Source organism: Phascolarctos cinereus, unplaced genomic scaffold (assembly GCF_003287225.1).
Source record: "Phascolarctos cinereus isolate Bilbo 61053 unplaced genomic scaffold, phaCin_HiC Scaffold_726;HRSCAF=1367, whole genome shotgun sequence".
Taxonomy (NCBI): Eukaryota; Metazoa; Chordata; class Mammalia; order Diprotodontia; family Phascolarctidae; genus Phascolarctos; species Phascolarctos cinereus.
The window spans coordinates 147,860,507-147,879,355 of record NW_027556098.1 but is presented as its reverse complement, the minus strand read 5'-3'; the positions used below and the strand labels follow the sequence as shown (position 1 = coordinate 147,879,355).

General features: G+C 37.7%; 1 protein-coding gene across 2 annotated transcripts in view; it reads right to left on the bottom strand.

The window, feature by feature from the left end:
- Positions 1-18,849, bottom strand: part of CCDC93 (CCC complex scaffolding subunit CCDC93) — a 115,945-nt gene that overhangs the window by 79,928 nt on the left and 17,168 nt on the right. For both annotated transcript variants that reach the window (XR_002321756.2, XM_020972918.2), the window contains exons 5-7: positions 18,158-18,256; positions 16,549-16,605; positions 3,962-4,062 (exon numbers count right to left, since the gene is read on the bottom strand). Coding sequence is in view for 1 of the 2 variants with exons in the window: in XM_020972918.2 (XP_020828577.1) it covers positions 3,962-4,062; positions 16,549-16,605; positions 18,158-18,256 (257 nt within the window). In the remaining variant the exon portion in view is untranslated. The remainder of the gene's footprint in view (positions 1-3,961; positions 4,063-16,548; positions 16,606-18,157; positions 18,257-18,849) is intronic.

Sequence of the window (18,849 nt, the reverse complement as noted above, 5' to 3'; positions counted from 1 at the left end):
TGCCTGGAAGCCCAAGCTCACATGGCTAGTAAGTATCTGAACCAGGACTTGAACCCAGATCTACTGATTCTAAGTGCAGTGCTCTGTATATAACACCAGGCTACCTTCCTAGCTCCTTCCTCAAAGCACCTAGTGATTTTTCTAAAAAAAAAAAAAAAAGAACAAGCCAAATCAAGCCAATAAACCCACAGGTACTGTCCATATGTAGAAAAGCAAACCACCCCAGCACAATTCTGCTCTGGAGCTCAGAGCCTCTACTCTTTTCACAAACCAAGAGAGGCCTGGTACAGCATCTAACTGGTCTAACCATTCCCTTCCCTGTTCAATCTGCAGTATTTAGTATTATGGTAGTAAAGAAAGTGCTAGACCTGACTCAACTCACCAACTTCTCGATTTTCCAATGAATAATGTAAAGTTCCACCATTAGTCTGTCTGCATAAAGGAAAGCCAAGCTGATTTCAAATTCATTTCCACTACACTATTATTCTGGTTTCATCCTTCAGTTATCCCCTTCTCCATTGCCCACTGGCTATTCATTCTCCCCTGGTTTCTCTCTGAAGTCCCAATTTTAATACTGCATGATGCTAACAGCTTGCTCTCAATTTTCTACTGAGGTGCCAGCTCCTCTCTGCAGTCGTCATGAATCATGTCTGTAAATTCTCTGACATCAGTGCTACCTTTTCCTTATCAGAAAAACAAAGACCTCTGGTGGGAAATATAAGGGAAACCTAGCTACGAGACAACAAAACAGTGTGCCTTAGTGGGGGGGGGAAACACTGAAATGTAAACAGTAAACTAAGCTCCATGAGGGCAGAGATCATTTTCCATTTTGTCTTATAGCCTTAGTTTCTAGCACAGCACTTTGAAAATACTAGGCACTGCACCTGAAGTTAAAAGATTTGGGCTTGAACATTAGCTCAGTCACACTTCTGCGACTTTGGGCAAGAATTCAGCTTCTATGAACCTCAACTGCCTTGCCTTTAAAAGGAGGAGTTTGAATTGCATCGTCTTTAGGGTTTATTTCCAGCCCTAAAATTTTATTGTTCTATGAATCTATGCTTAAGGCTAGAGTGTATATAGTTAAATCAGGGATAAAATGATGTGACACACTAATTAATAAAATAGATTTAATTTTAATTAATTCACCAGGCATTTACTGAAGATTCAGCAGGTACAATCTCGTTATCAGGTACTCTGACAACCACAAAAGAAATAGAAGAAATTCAATTCAACAAATCATCTATTTGGTACTATATGCTAGGATTTAAAGGCCTATGAAAGGTAATACACATTACATTGGAGAAGACCTTTAAAGGTAATATGTAATCAAGAATTTGACCTTGTGGGTCCAAGAGCTGTGTGGTAGAGTGGAAATGGTGCTAGATTTGTAGTCAGTGGCCCTGGGTTTGAACCCCAACTCTACCACATACTACCTGTGTGACCCCAAGCAAATCATTTAACCTCTCTGGGCCTCAGTTTTTTCACCTGCAAAATGAGGGGGGGGGGTTTGATCGCTTCTGAGGTGCCTCCCAGCTCTAAATCTATAATCAATCCTATGATGGTGAGTAAAAAGTAGGACTATTCAGGGCAGGGATAGTGGAGAGAGTCAATCTTGCAAGAAAGCTAAGATCTGAAATGGCAATGAAGAAAGGAAAAGAATTCCAAGAAAAAAAGTGGAATAAAAACAAACTTTTTTTGGTCTTATTATTTATTCAAAATGACATATTGCCTAGATCGCTGAGCAATCTCTTTTGCTTAGGATGTAGAATTAAATAGCAAACAGACATATTCTTTCCTTCTGTCTCTAACAGCTGAGTAATATACTTCCAAGTATGAGCAATATCTTTACTAATAACAGTGTGACTGGAGTTCATGTTTTGCTGGAGACCAGGGAATGTACAGAGGGACTTTTCAGATGCTCTTGTGCTCTCACTCTCAATTAGATGAAGAAACCTGGCAGGACTCTTTCTGCATTTTTGGTCCCATTCCCTACTCCTACAGGTCCATAAACAAATTACTCTACCTCCCCTCTCTCCTAAGTAAAATGAGAAGAATGGCCCAAATTCTCCAAGATCACATAAGATCTGCTGAACATTTCAGTTAATCAGTCAATCTATCCTATGCTTGGAACTCTGCAGAGACATGGCCATGAGGGATTAACATTATTTTAGCATCTTTAGTTCTTACTCTCTGTAAGCTGTTCTAAAGAATATAAAAACTTCTTCCCCTATAATTTTTCCTCCTTCTAAGTCATGTATGACATCTGGTAAGATTTCCATGGGTAGTCTCTGAGGTTTGTATTGCCAGGGATTAAAGTTCTGAAAAAGGCAGAAATTGCTGGGAGTTGCTGGGTACTCACACAGCACTGTGTCCTGGAACGTTAGCACCCTACATCATTTGGCATCAGTGGCACAAGCAAAGTATCCTTTTCCTTTGTGAAATGACAGAAAAAACAGAAACCAAAAATACACTATTACCTGGGCATGATGATCCACTGCTCTCAGATTCATTTAGGGCTTGCTCTGCTTGCCAATTAGGCAAATTTTGTCTTTAAACTACTCTGAGAAACAGGATTTCTTAATGCAAAGGTATGACTGTAATGGTATGATTTCAGAAACCAAGATATGTTAAAGGGCAAAGATGCGCTGAAGCAGATGCCCCTTTCTTGGCTTTTTATTATATTATTTATAGGGTTAGTCTTGAATTTAGCTACTTTGTCATACTGCCTAATTCAATGTCTGAAATCCAAGCCTCCAACCTAAATGATCTCATTTGCAAGGGAATTGGTTTAAGGCCCAATTGGGCATGTAAACATCTACCGTGGATAGTTTACAAAGGAGATAATCAAGAGCTGACTCGTGAAGAAATGCTCTCTATCAGGTATGGATAATATACAGTACTATAAGAGCAGCAGCCATGTACGGCTTGAAAGAGAGCCAACTGCCTTCAGAGCAATTTGGTTTCAGTGTCAATAGCAACTACTAAAGAAAATAAATGTTTTAATTATGGTGGAAAGTTACAAAAATAAAGTTCAATTTCATCCCTGTTCCAGGGAGATTTGCTGGCAGGGAGAACAATCTGATATAAGTCCTCTGATCCCTCCAGGAGATATTAGTCGAAGAGGGCTGTTAGTGCAGGTTACCACACTGAGGGTCAGGTTAGGGGAGAGCAGGCTACAAAAAAAAGGAAGCCATTACTGTTCCCAAAACAGATCAAGAAGAGCAGAGAGAAATACTCACATTGCAGAATCAGTAAATCTAAGAAGAAAACACATAGGGCACAAAGGGAAACTGAAGGTCAAGACCTAGTGTCAGTAGAAAGATGTAAAAGCAAAGAATCATCTTACAGAGAACTAAAGGTTGGTCAACTGGAACCGACGGATTTAGTTTAACAAAACAAAACAAGCCTAAAACAGTGAGAAAGCCAAATTTTCTTCTTCCAAATTCTTCCTTTTTGTTTAAAACAACACCTAAATGGAACTGGAATTTTTCTTTGTCCTAACGTTATAGTGCATTTAGAATACTGGATTTTTTTTTATCTTCTCTCAACTCCTTAGAGAAGTAGAGCAACAATGACAGAAGCATGCAATCCAAAGGCATCAGGAAGCTCTAAAAATGCCAACCAAACCCATTCCCCAAGGAGAGGGGAAAATAAAAAATCCTTGTAAGAGGCACAATTAGTTGCTCCACATTTACGATTCCTATTTCTGTGTGGGAATCTCAACTATGAATCCTACATCTGGCTCCATTAGGACCACAAAGCCTACCCACAGAACACATACAAAATCTGACACCAGAAAGAAAAATTCCAATGCTAGGAAATCTCATGATGTAAAAGCAGAAACTGAACACAGCCAACTCTTCCAACTAACGAGCAGTTTAATGACAAGCTTCCAATTGAGGAGTTTAAATTGGAAACTTTTACTAAAGGAGCAAACGGTCTGGGTAGTGTCTTTTATTACCTGCCATATTCCAAAAGGGTAGTATGGACTCGAGATTCTTCATCTAGCAGCTCTTCAGCTCCCTTCTGACGCCTGTATTTCCGACGAGGTTTGTAAGCATCCTGAAAAGACAATCAGAAATTCAAACTGTCAAGCACAGAAAAGAACAAGTCTGAGCTTTAAGGATAGTGCAATAATCCAGAAAAGTCTGTGATCTCACAGATGTGGGTATGCCATCCCAAAAGGTAGTTCACAATCTATGTCTTCCTACACTGGGTGACGACTGACCACGTCTTTACCCATGTTTGTTAGAGTGTTCACCCGCTGTGCCAGGGACCTTGCACTCATTTTGACATCACATACATATGAATGAAGAAATCATCAAAAAAAGGTTTTTTCTCCCCATTCTTTACCAAATCAAACATGGTATGTTATGATTTTTGCTTTGAGGAATCTCATCCTAATCATGTGAATTTGCTGGTCATCTGGTTGTCAATATACTGTTAGTAGACACCTTTGTGCTGCCTCACTTGAGACCCTGAGTAAAGATTTTACAAAGTTCTTGCCCTGAAGGAGTTTTAAGTCTAACAGATGAAAAATGAAGGCAAATACAAAATACAGGAAAATATGTATGGCAAAATAACAATTAGACAAAGTTCAACTAAACAAAACCCTCAATTACCAAGGGTTGTTTGTTCATGGTCCACTTCAACAAACAAAGATTTATTGAACCTAAATTGTATGCAGAACCGTATACTAGATGCTGGGTGAGATTCAAAATATTTGGGTAGCTCATAGTCCTTGTCCTCATGGAGCTTACAGTCTAATAAATCAATGACATAAACAAATATAACTATACTATAATGTATGAAAAGTGAAAACAAGTTGAATTTAGAAGAGAGACAAATCACAAGGAAAAAAAAATCTGCATAAGGGATTGGGACAGAGTGATGTTGTGTACAATCTTTTCCATGTTAGGCCCACATCTTACACTTCCAGTCTGATTCAGGAACACATTGAACAAAAAAAAATTTAATTATGTTTATAAGACTTTGCTAATAAAGATAGCAAAAAAGATTCAGACATTTCAGGAAGATTTCCAAGAACAAAGCTTGAAACACAAAAGTTTTCATGGGAACGTTCTGGTAACTTGAAAATCCAAGTATGGAAAATTCCTTGGCCACCTGAAACTCTTGGAAAAATGAGTCATGCTGGAAAGCTGTGGCAAACGCTGTAACTTTTAATATTTGAATTTTTGAAGGAAATCTTTCTATGCACTTTCTTATCTTATAAAATTTACGTACTGTCCCATAGGTTTGATCATAGCTGGTGTGGGAGATAAGGATGAGGTACTTAGCTTGTTACCTGTTAGCTTGTATTCAAGGTCTGCTCACTCCTCCAGAATGGTGAACTGTACAGGCTGAAATGCCCTTAGCACAGCACACATGGTAATTTTGTGGACTACTGAAGGCAGATGGCTGTTTGCCAAATAAATCAACCCTCTCAAAAACCACCACACCTGGAGTATAGGAGATATTCCTCATGTCTTTGTCTACAGGATCTATAGACCTGAGGTCCAGGTGGATGTTTTCTCCCTCACAACACAAGCTAGAAAGGACCTTACAGATTATTTAAATCAACCCCTCATTTCACAGAGGAAGAAATCGAAAAATGAAATTGAAGACCAAAGCTTGACATCCAATGCAACAGAGCTGGATCATAACAAGGACAGGACTACTCCATAATCAACAAACTTACCTCTTCCTTTCTCACTTTTTCCACCTTCTGGCAATTCACTGAGACTTGGGTCCCTCCTGGTGACAGTGCATCCCTGGCCACCTTTTCCAGCTCTACTTATGCACCTTGACTCACTGGTGGAAGTGAGAGAGTTGGAATACTCCTTGTTCCCTACTACCTTTTTAGACTTTCCCTCTACCAGTATCAGTAAGTAGTCTCATCTGCCTCTCCTCCTTTGAAGTTTACGCGATTTAAATGTCATCCAATTGCAGCCCAAGGACATTTTCCTTCCTTCCTCTATGAATTTTCAGTGTCTTTTTCTCTACCTCAACTCTTAACCTTATATTAGAGGACTTCACACACACACACACACACACACACACACACACACACACACACACACACACACACACACATCCCACTCCCTCAATACCTTAATTTCCCATTTCCTCAATCTATTCAGTTTCTATTATCTCCTCCTCTACTCCAACTCTGCTACACAAAGATATGTGCCTCTGACACCCACAAGTGTTTCTTTTCAATGTTCATGAACTCTCATCCCCACCTCTCCCACTGCTTAATAACTCCAAACTATGTCCTTTGACTCTACTGTGACCTCCAATCCTTCCACTCAATTCTTTCCCTGCTCATCACTGGCTACACTCTCTTCCCTTCTCTATCTTGGCTCCAATCACTTTAAATCTACACTATTCTCTACATTCAATTCCCTCGCCCCTTGTCCTGTTGCTGATTATGCTTTAACAAACTCCAACTCTGGATTACTCCAATTTTCCTATTCATGTACTCTGAATAGAGCTGGAGAAAATCACAAAACTTTTCTGACTGTGACTACTACAAATTTATGTTAAATAATATCAACTGGGATCTCACTGTAACAAGGGAATCTTTTTTATACTTCCTTGATCAATTCACACTCACCATCACCACTATAATTGTTCCAAACCATTTTATACCCACTCAAGACTCTGGTCCTCCCAAGGGATTAGAGACTTTTCTTAAGGACCAAACAGCACTGACCACCCCTCTCTCCAGATCACACCATCTTGGAAACTGACAATCTAAGGTATATGGATAAATATTTACAAAAATATAAACTGACCAGATTAACAAAAGAGGAACAATATTTAAATAGCCTTATTTTAGAAAAAGAAATTTAACAAGCCATCAATGAGTTCCCTGAGAAAAAATCCCCATGACCAGATGGATTTACAGGTGAATACTACCAAACATTTAAGGAACAATTAATCCAATTCCAATACTATATAAACTATCTGGAAAAAAAAACAGGGAAAGAAGAAGTCATACCAAATTCCTTTTATGACACAAATATGGTGTTGGTACCTAAACCAGGGAGAGTAAAAATGGAGAAAGAAAACTATAGACCAATTTCCCTAATGAACATCAATGCAAAAATTTTAAAGGAAATAAAAGCAAGTAGATTACAGATATGTCACAAAGATCATATACTATGACTAGATGGGATTTTTAATAGGAAAGCAGGGCTGGTTCAATATTAGAAAAATTAGCAGCATAATCGACCATATCAACAACAAAAATCATATGATTCCCTCAATAGATACAGAAAAAGATTTTGACAAAATACAACACCCATTCCTATGGGGGGGAGAAAACTACAAAGCATAGGAACACATGGATCCTTTCTTAAAATGATAAGTTGTATCTATATAAAGCCAAAAGACATTATTTGTAATGGGGATAAGTTAGAAATCTTCCCAATAAGATCAGGGTAAAGCAAGTATGTCCATTATCATCATTATTATTCACTATTGTATTAAAAATACTAGCTATAGCTATAGCAAGAAAAAGAAATTGAACAAAAAAATATGCAATGAGGAAACAAAACTATCATTCTTTGCAGATGATATGATTGTACTTAGAGAACCCTAGAGAATCAACAAAAAAAAACCTAGTTGAAACAATTAACATTAGTAAAGTTACAGAATTTAAAATAAACCCACATAAATCTTCAGCATTTCTATATAATTACAACAAAACCCAACAGGAAGAAATAGTAAGAGAAATTCCACTTAAAACAACTGCACATGTTATAAAATGCTTGAGAGTCTACCTGTCAAGACAAACCCAGGGACTATATAAATACATTACAAAACACTTCTCACACAAATAAAGACAAATCTAAACAACTGGAGAAAGATTCACTGTTAACGGGTGAGCCAAGCCATTTAAAAGAAATGACAATTCTATCTAAATTAATTTACCTATTCAGTACCATGCCAATTAAACTACCAAAGAATTATTTCATAGATCTAGAAAAATACAATAACAACATTCATCTGGAAGAACAAAAGGTCAAGTATTAAAAAAAAAAAGAATGTGAAAGAAGGTAGCCTAACAGTACCAGATTTCAAACTATATTACAAAGTGGTAATCATCAAAACAATCTGGTACTGGCTAAGAAATAGAGTGGTGGATCAGTGGAATAAATTAGGTACATAATACACAGTAGTAAATGATCATAGTAATCCAGTGTTTTATAAACCCAAAGATTCAAGTTTTTTGGATAAGAATTCAACATCTGACAAAAAATTTCTGGGAAAACTGAAAAGCAGTTTGGCAGGAACTGGGCACAGAATAACATCTCATACCATATACCAAGATAAGGTCAAAATGGATAAATGATTTAGACATTAAGGGTGATATTACAAGTAAACTAGGAGAAGATGGAAAAATGTACCTGTCAGATCTATGAATAAGGGAAGAGTTTGTGACCAAGCAAGAGACAGAAAGGATCATAGGAAGTAAAACAGATAATTTTTATTACATGAAATTAAAAAGCTTTTTCAGAAACAAAATTAATGCTGCAAAAATCAAAAGTAAAACAGGAGACTGGGGGAAAAATATTTACAAGTTTCTCTGATGAAGGCCTCATTTCTCAACTATATAGGGAGCTGTGCCAAATTTATAAAAATAAGAGGCATTCCCCAATTGATAATTGGTCAAAGGACATGAACAGGCAGTTTTCAGAAGAAGAAATCAAAAATATAAATAGTCATATTAAAAAAGCTCTTAATCCCTATTGATTAGAGAAACGCAAACTAAAACAACTCTGAGATATCACCTCCCATCTAGCAGATTGGCAAACATGACAGAAAAGGAAAATTACAAATGCTGGAGAGGATGTAGAAAAATTGGGACACTAAATGCACTGCTGGTAAAGTTGTGAACTAGTCCAAGCATTCTGGAGAACAATTTGGAACTATGCCCAAAGGGCTATAAAACTGTGCACACTCTTTGACCCAGAAATACCACTACTAGGTCTATATCCCAAAGGGATTAAAGAAAGAATTAAAGAACCTATTTGAACCAAAATATTTATAGCAGCTTTTTTTGTGTTGGCAAAGAATTGGAAACCAAATGGATGCCCATCCATTGTGGAATGGTTGAACAAATTGTGGTATGTGATTGTGATGAACACTACTGTGCGTTAAGAAATTACAAGGGGGAAATTTTTTTTTTAAATTTAAAAATTAAAAAAAAGAAAGGAGTATGGTTTCAGAAAAACCTGGGAAGACTTATATGAACTCATGTAAAATGAAGTCAGGAGAACACTGTACATAGTAACAGTAAGGATGATCAACTGTGAAACACTTGGCTACGGGGAAGTTAGGTGGCGCAGGTGGATAGAGAACCAGCCCTGGAGTCAGGAGGACCTGAGTTCAAATCCGGCCTCACACATAACACTTAGTAGCTATGCAACTCTGGGCAAGTCACTTAACCCCACTGCCTAGCAAAAACAAACAAAACAAGACTATGATTCAAGACAATTCCAAAGAACCTATGATGAAAAATATTATCTATCTCCAAAGGGAGAATTGATGATCTCTGAATGCAGATTGAAGCATACTTTTCAAACTTTCTTGCTTTATTTTGTTTGTTTGTTTTGGCTACGCAATGGGCTTAAGTGACTTGCCCAGGGTCACACAGCTAGTAAGTGTCAAGTGACTGAGGCCACATTTGAACTCAGATCCTCCTGACTCCAGGGCCAGTGCTCTATCCACTGCACCACCTAGCCATCCCTTGTTTTGTTTTCTTTAGGAGCATGACTAATATGGAAATCTTTTGTCATACAGACTTCACATCTATAATCCATATCAAACTGTTTGCTTTTTCAAGGACAGGGGAGGGCAAGAGGGAGGGAAAAAAATGTGGAACTCAAAAGTTTTTTAAATGACAGCTAAAAAAAAGTTTATATGTAATTAGGAAATACATAAAAATTTATTAAAAAAAAGGAAAGAAGATGCATGACACTAGCCAATGTGCACGACATAAATTCTAACTTTCACTGGGTCCTAACATTGGGTCATTATTTTATAACTGAAGTTAAACTGCCATTTTTTGAATTCCTAATGATGTAATCAAACACCCAAGAAAAGAAACTGGTATTCTAAAAAAAGAAAGAGCCAACAAAACAATGACTCACTGACACAAACACTGTTATAAAAAATAAATCAATACAAAAACTTCCATCCTAAAAATACCACATACGGTAACAATGCAGTCTTTTCTTTGGCCCAGCAACAGCACTTCTACGGCTGTATCCCAAAAAGATCACACAAATGGGAAAAGGACCCACATGTACAAAAATTTTTATAGCAGCTCTTTCGGTCGTGGCAAAGAATTGAAAATTGAGGGAATGCCCATCAATTGGGGAATGGCTGAATAAGTTGTGGTATATGAATGTAATGGAATATTATTGTGCTATAAGAAATGATGAACAGGCTGACTTCAGAAAAACCTGGAAAGACTTGTATGGTCTGATGCTGAGTGAAGTGAGCAGAAGCAAGACAATGTTCTAACCAGTAGTTAACTCTTCTCAGCAATGCAAGGATCTAAGGCAACTCCAAAAGTCTTACGACGGAAAATGCTGTCTACATCCGGAGAAAGAACAATGGCGTTTGAATGCAGATCAAAGCACACTATTTGCTTTTTTTTTCTTGTATTGTTTTGTTTCTTTTTTCTTGTGGTTCCTCATATTTGTCCTAATTTTTCTTTACAACATGACTAATGTGAAAATATGTTTAACAGGAACGTATATGTAGAGCCTATATTGGTTATATGTAGAACCTCCCCTCTATCTTGGAGAGGGAGAGGGAGAAAATTTAAAACTCAAAAGCTTATGGAAGTGATTGTTGAAAACTAAAAATAAATTAATTAAAAAAAATAAGTGCCTTAAAAAAGTCAAAAAGCCATGACAACATAAAAATGTCCTACTTTATTCAAGATATGTTTTGTTTTTTTTTGGTTTTGGGGGGGGCTGGTTTTTTTTAAGGCAATTGGGGTTAAGTGACTTGCCCAGGGTCACACAGCTAGCAAGTGTCAAGTGTTTGGTCTGAGGCTGGATTTGAACTGAGGTCCTCCTGACTTCAGGGCTGGTGCTCTATCCACTCAAAAAAATGTTTTGAAAGTCATGCATAAGTTTCCAAAAACTGAATCCTATTTTTCCCACTGACTTAACATTTTTTCCCCAAGATATTTTGCTTCCATTTCTGACTGATATTCATGTGGCAATGACTCCCAATATTTTGGCGTTAAGTTGCACTGTCTCCTTCTAGTAGTTAATATTATCTGTGAAAATTTAAAGAGCACTAGGATTACTCAGTAGTTCAAAGCATCCCTTTGTTAAAGGACAGAATTCCTTTTTGATAAGTAAATTAACCTCTAATTTATCAGTTCCATGCCCGGGAATGTACATTACTAGATTTTATTAAACCTGGACTCACCCAAAATCACCCTCACTTTAAGGTAAGCACCTTAAAAGTTCAAGATCTTACATGAGAAAAAAATAACTACTCTATGAACAACAGAACAGTTTTCAACCATATACCACTTTCCTCTAAAGAATCCAAAAAGACTTAATTGACAAATCTATTTCATAACTGCCTCTAGAGGCAATGAAATGGCCCATTTCTATTTGGTATTTTACACTCAAATGCTCAGCTGGATTTTTTATAACCTACCAAGACACTTGTTCGTGTCAGAAACAAGTCAATGTGAAAGTAGAAGATCTTCTATTAGCTGAATCTATAGATCTCCATGGCTCATCTTCATTACTGACTCTAAGTCTGAGCTAAGTCTAGAGAAACTGAAGAGCCTTCGGCAAAAAGAACATTATAACTCTAATACACATGCCTATCTATAGTCTATTAATCACATGAATAATATCTGCCTATTTCCTGGTTCTGAAGTATAAATACATACACACATGTGTATATATGTGTATATGTATGTATACACACATATATGCACATATGTATATACATATTATATGTGTATGTATATGCACATATATGTATACATATATTTTTTTTTAATGGAGGAAGCACAGATGGTGGAGATAGAGAGTGGAAATTTTTCTTTTTAAAAGTGGAGTAGAAATCTGTAATATCAAATGACTTTTTTTTTAACAGGGTCCCACAAAATGGCAGTTAGAGAAAGAGAGGGAGTCTCTTACAGGCATGGAGGTCAACATGAACAAAGATATGGAGATGGAAAAGGGTTAGACAGAAGAAGAATGAGGATCAGGCTAATTGTGCTAGAACATAGAATTTGTTAATGACAACAGTGTGAGAAGCTTGGAACAGAAGCCTGGAGCCCCTTTATCTTGGTATGTCGTGGAGAGCCACTGATGATTTTTGAATAGAGGAGTGTTATCGTCAGAACAGTGCTTAAGTAAGAAATCTGAAATGACTAGAGAAAGGTAGGTGGGAGGTGATGGTCATTTCTACAAGAAGGAACCCACCCATTAGCAGAAGCAGTGAAATTTTGACCAGATGTCACCAAATCTTTTCTTTCCCACCCTTACTCACTCCTACTTATCCCCTTTGACAAAAAGCATTGAAAGGGTTAATGCCAATGCTACCTGTCCTTCAAGTGCCACCTCCTCCATGTCTGTTTGAACTCTACAGATTTATCAGTCTGTGACAAACAAAATATCATTGATTACATATATCTTAAATACATAATATATGATATACAACATATATCTTATCTTGTGCTGTACAATTTTGTTAAGGCCAGTCATCTCATCTCCCCAGTTTGAATACAAACCCTTAGAAGGTTGGGACCTTGTCTTTTATGCAACTAGGCATCCCTCATGGTATCAGGAACAATGATGAAACACAGTAGATACTAACTGACTTGCTTAAAAGTCATTGATTCACAAGTACTTAATCATTTCTTTATATTATTCTTGTGGGAATCTTTTCTTTCCCCAGGTGGGCTGAAAGCTCTTTGAGGGTGAGGATCATATCCTAGGGTTATTAATGACACAATTATTCCCTAATTGCTAAATAGATGAGTTCTCTGACCTTCAGAATAACATTTCTCATGCATGTTCCAAGTCAAAGGTTAAAAGTGGTGGAAGGAGAGGGATCATTTGGAAGGAAACTCCAGGTGAATGAAATAATATCTAATATAAGACAGTTGGCCTCCTTTCTGAAAGATGGCAGCTCAAAAAAAGAGGTTCCTGTCTGGTAGGCTGTACACTAGCCAAGATTAGTAAAGAATAATTACAAAGGGAAGATCTTCAGCAATGAAGGGAAAGCTGCCCTGAGGTAACAGATTTCATTTTATTATGCCCTTTGAAACATCACCTTCTACCTTGCCTACTTTAATGATTATTCTGTGAAAAACAAAGCCAAGAGGGGAAAACGTGTGGAAAATGAGAGCTTGGATACGGCCCCACAGGGAAGCAATACAGGTTTTAAGGAGAGATTTTAGAGAGGTAAAACACTGAATAATTTATTCCTATTAGGGGAAGAAATCAATGTGGCTGCACAGAGAGCTCTCTAAAAAGCTCAGATTTTTACAAGGTCATGTGATGTCTCATTATGAGGATGCTAACCTCAACAGCCCAAGACCTTATCATGAATGAGGAAACTGAAGTACAGAGAAACTAAATGACTTGTGCACAGTTACACAGCCACTAACTGCCAGTCAGACATTAATAAAGCCAGGACTCCTGACTCTAAGTCCACTTCACTCTCATGTTATAATGCTGCTTCTAGGCATGCAGCTAGTGTAGCTAGATCAGAGAAATGACATGTGTACAATGTATCTTGCTTTTAATAAGGTATATGATAAAGTATCTCATGACAGCCTTGCAAAGATCCTAGAGAAATGTGGGCTGGATGATGGGACAGTTAAATGGATACTAACTAATAAAACAACCATACCCAAAAAGGGTTGGTTAATGGCTTGGTGTTAATCTTGGGGAGTGGGGTGGGAGGAGTTCTAGCAATATCCTACAGGCCCCTGTTTGTTCCTTGTCAAGGAGATATTTATACACCACATAAACGAAGACATATCAAATCTACTGATGACACAAAACTGGGACAGCTAATGTAAGCAAAGATGGGTCAAGATTCAAAGGTGAAATTTAATATAAATAAATGTCAAATCAGAGGCTATGATTTTAAAAATAAATTGTCTAAACACATGATAAGAGTTGAGTGGTTTGCCACAAACTGAATATGTATGAGAAAAAAAATGTGCTGAAAAATACAAATTTAGGCTACATCAACACATACAAAGGGAGTAAGTCTATTGTTTGTCAGATCACATTAGGAACACTTTGTTCAGTGAATGTGGGGCACCCTATTTTACAAGGGGCACTGACAAAAGAGAAATGTGAATAGGATGGTGAGAGGATTGAAAACTAAGTCCTACAAATAACTAAAGGAATGAGAAATGTTAAATGGTAGCTTCCTCAGGGTTACACAGAGGATAATTATTAGTATTAGAAAAGACTGCACACCCTAAAACTTTACTAAATCACTAAATGTATGTTATGTTCAGGATGATTATGAGAAACTGCCTATTATTTTTGTGAGAAACTGCCTACTATTACTCATGGTACTCCCTGTCTCTAAAGCACCTGAGGGCTCTGAATGTGCATATAAGGCTAAGTTTTCTGAAAGAACCATTCTGAGTGCAGAAGGGATTACCTTACAAGCTTCTGCACTCAGAATCCTCAACAAAGAAGCTTCAAAAGCTAAACAGGGTTCTTGAAGCAAGAGTGTTGAACGGAAAGAAGGAAAAAATGAACAGAAAATTTACCTCAGTCAACATTCAAAAAGATTTTCCATAGTCTCTCTGGGCCTGTACATAAATTTAAGTTCATACTAGTAAATATTTTCAAAAATCACTCTTTAAAATTATATGAACTAGAATAAATTTTATCTCTTTCCTTATTTTAATTTTCTTAATCAGCTAGAAAAATACGTTTTTACTTCATAGCAGATTTTGTTCAATGTCACATTAGTAAGCAGGCAGGATTTTTTTTAAAGTCACTTTCAATCAGGGAAAAAATACACTCCTAGAAAGCCAACATGGCAGAACTGTTCTTTCTGACAGGTTACACTTTTCTAGCCCTGACTTTTGCCACCATCATGACAAACAGCAAGGATATTCTATTATTCACTTCTCCAGACTTGCTAAATAGTTTGGGTAAGAATGTGTCAGACATTTGATAAAAGCTAGAGCTTTTCAAGAGGAACTGCCAAGCATAAAGAGAGAGAGAGAGAGAGAGAGAGAGAGAGAGAGAGAGAGAGAGAGAGAGAGAGAGAGAGAGAGAGAAAGAAAAAGGCATCAACATTTTTTTAAAAGTCTAATTTATATAAAAATCGGGGAGATGCCTTCATGTTATTGTTACACTCATATCTTACACAAAACTAACAAATGCACACACCAAATGTGCCAACCTATAAAAATATTTGACCAGTGAAGCTGTAAAGAGTAACAATTTGTATTTTTTAATCACTTGCCTTTAATCTAGAGCTCAGGAGGGACTGATACAAGTATACAACCCATGTCCTCCACATTGGGCATCTATTTTTAACCACAACTAACCCTCAGTAGGAATGTAAAACATGACATACTGCTGCTCCGAGAACCTGCCATTTAGAGGGGCAGGATGGTGCAGTAGAAAAAGCTTGAGGCTTAGACAAAAGAGCTGGGTTTGAATCTTATCTTTGACAGTTACATTTATGCAACTATAGGCAACTCACTATTGATCTGAGCCTCAGTTTTCTTATTTGTAAAATCACAGGATTGGACTAGAATTCAGGGGTGAGGAACCTGAGGCCTTGAGGCCACAAGTGGCCCTCTAGGTCCTCAAGTGCAGCCCTTTGACTGAATTCAAACTTCACGGAATAAATCCCCTAATAAAAGGATTTGTTCTGTAAAACTTGGACTCAGTCAAAAGGCCACATCCATCTAGTCACTTGATCTCTAAGGTGCTTTCCAGCTAAAAATCTGTAATCTTATGAAATCTCTTTTGGTAGACTGCCAAATCACATTACACATCCCCATATCCTTTTGTTCAGAAGACTATTTCATCAGATTAATATATTTTATGAAGACAAATATAGATCATAGCAAACAAGCAGATGTTAAAAACTTAAAACAAATACACAATATGAGAGTCCATTCTATTCACCATAAGCAAAAGACATATCCTATTCAGTAAAAAAAAAAAAAGATAGTTTCAGCTGTCATTTTCTCCCCAAAAGCCAGAACTGAGATAAATCAAAAACACAGCCATATATCCTTGATAAAGGCTTTGGTCTAAAATACAAGCCCTGTGAGCCTTTCCAAAGCAGGACCTGACTTCATACTAACTGAGGTTCCCTTCTGGAATAACCGCAATAACACGAAACACTTGGGTTAGTATAATTTAAATTAAAGAAACATTTTTTCTTTATACTAGAAATATATAAGATATAATTTTTATTCTTTCTATACAATTAAAGAAATAAATAGTGTTCTAAACCAAACATCATCTGAAGAACATACAAGGGAGAACTTACAAATATATCAGTTACTGTCTTGATGGACTTTTCTTTCCTTTGCAGGAAGTCATCATCCTGTAAGATAACTGACAGTTAATAAACACGTGCAAAGTGCTGATTAAAATTCAACTGACAAATTAGCTTAGAAAACTTCCTGGGTTCCCAATTACTCATTTGAAAAAGGAAGCCTTTTCATGGGAAAAGGCTAGTTTGTACAAGCATGTCTCAAACCAGGTAAGTCACCCAGGGAAATGTGTGTTTCAGATAGATAGTCATATCTACCAAGCACCTACCTACCTTAAAAGTTCTTGCAGTTTCCTTGTTCTCAGCTGAAAATCTAGGCCCTAGTCTACCTTTCCACTTGCAATCACCTAAAACCTACTCCTAAACTCAGGAACAACCTCTAGGGTAGAAGTTTTTAACCTTTTGGGTGTCACAGACCCTTAGTGAAGCCTGTGAATCACTTCTCAGAATAGTTTTTAAATGCATGAAATAAGGTACATAGGATTATAAAGAAAGCCCCAAATTCACAGACCCCCTAAAATTCACCTGTACACCTTAGGTCAAGAACCACTAATACGAGGTAAACTTGTCATAACTGGGGGAGGCTTCCACCTGTAGGTGTTATGAGAGATACCTGTGGATACAGATTTGACCCCAGCTCCTCACTCTACCTACCCCCAAACATACCAAGCACGCATTAGAAAATGGGGCAAAGAAGGCAGCCTTTGTCCTCGGATCAGGATCCTAGGATCTTTTTGCTGGGACTGTTCTTGTTGGCCCTCTTACCCCTACATCTTGTCTGCCTCGACTTATTTTCCTCCTCCCTTGCCTTGGCTGTTTTGTCACAAAGACTTGGGTCCAAATCTCATCTACTAAAACACACTAGCTGTGTAATCCTGGGCAAATCACTTAATCTCTTTGGACTTAAGTTTCCTCATCTATAAAATGAGGGGGTTCTTGGTCGAACATTCTCAAAGACCCTTCCTAGCTTTAAACTCATGATCCTATGATCCCAGACCTATTCCACCTGTCTGACCCTGCTACTGACTTGCCTGTACTTGACTACTTTCCTGCTTAGTCCTTTGGAATATGCCAGATCCCCTCTATGACAAAGGTCCTGACCCTTCCTGATGAACCCGGCATGGCAGCTGTACCCTATCTGAAGTGAGGATGTTCACAAGAGGGAGGTACGATGCTCTTCAGCTTCCTACCCTTTTCCTCCATCAAAACTATCCTCTCCTCCCTCCCCCAAACACAAGGCTTCAGGAAAGACCCAGAGAACCTCTCACAAAATAATCAGCAAACCCTAAGCCTACACGTCTACTAAACCCTCAATGTTCATTCTGAACCCAAAGAAGTACAAAAAGACCCAATTTTGGCACTGAAGATTGGATAGTTTGGGGGAAAGATGTTGAACACCATGTACCTGTAACTTATCTAATGTATATATAGTTTCTATTTGAGATCTATGCAAAGCAGAGAGCTGGAGAAGGCCCTGACAATAGCACTTTAAGCAAGTATTCACTAAATGTTACTGAGCATCCCTTTCCCCCTGTTCTACCTGTTTCCCCGCCTCTTTCAGGACGCTATAATTTCAACACAAAAGGAGGAAGAAGACACTTACCTCGGGAAGACTATAGGTTTTTTGAAACTGAGATATGGAGTAGGAGCGGATGTAGTCACCCATTTCTTCTCTGGTTTCTATTGCACGTTTCACCAACCACTAATAAGGAAAAATAGTGTCAAATGTGTTAATACAGTTAAAATCTCACTGCAACAGTTACCACTATAAAGAATGCTTCTATATAATAATGTTATTTCCTTATTATCAAAGCTGATCCCCAATAACAGAACTTTGTTAACCCAGTTACAGTTAATTCACTACAACAAGGTTTTGTTGTAGGGAATTTGGGATCTGAGTTCAAGCCCTGAGACTAGATTAGCTCTCTGACTATGGGCAAGTCATTTCATCCCATCTGTTGGAGTTTGAGAAGGTTGCCCGGGGTCCTGTTGCTAGCATGTGTCAAAGGCAGGGCTTCAGAAACCTAGATCTTCTTTCCAAGGCCAGCTTTCCACCTGCTAAGACATGATGCTGCTTCTCAGTCACATCAACATATAACACAACAGACAAAACCATTCAGGAACTTGCAAGATGAAAAGGGGTATGGAGAGAATGTGCCAGTTCTTTCTCACCACCCTCATGGAGTTTAAAGCACTCCTTTTCACTTGCTAATTCACTGAAAAAGACGCTGAGCACCAGCTCTATTCCATCTCTTGTCTTCTGTCCAACAGGAAACAAGATTTCTAGCAGTGTAC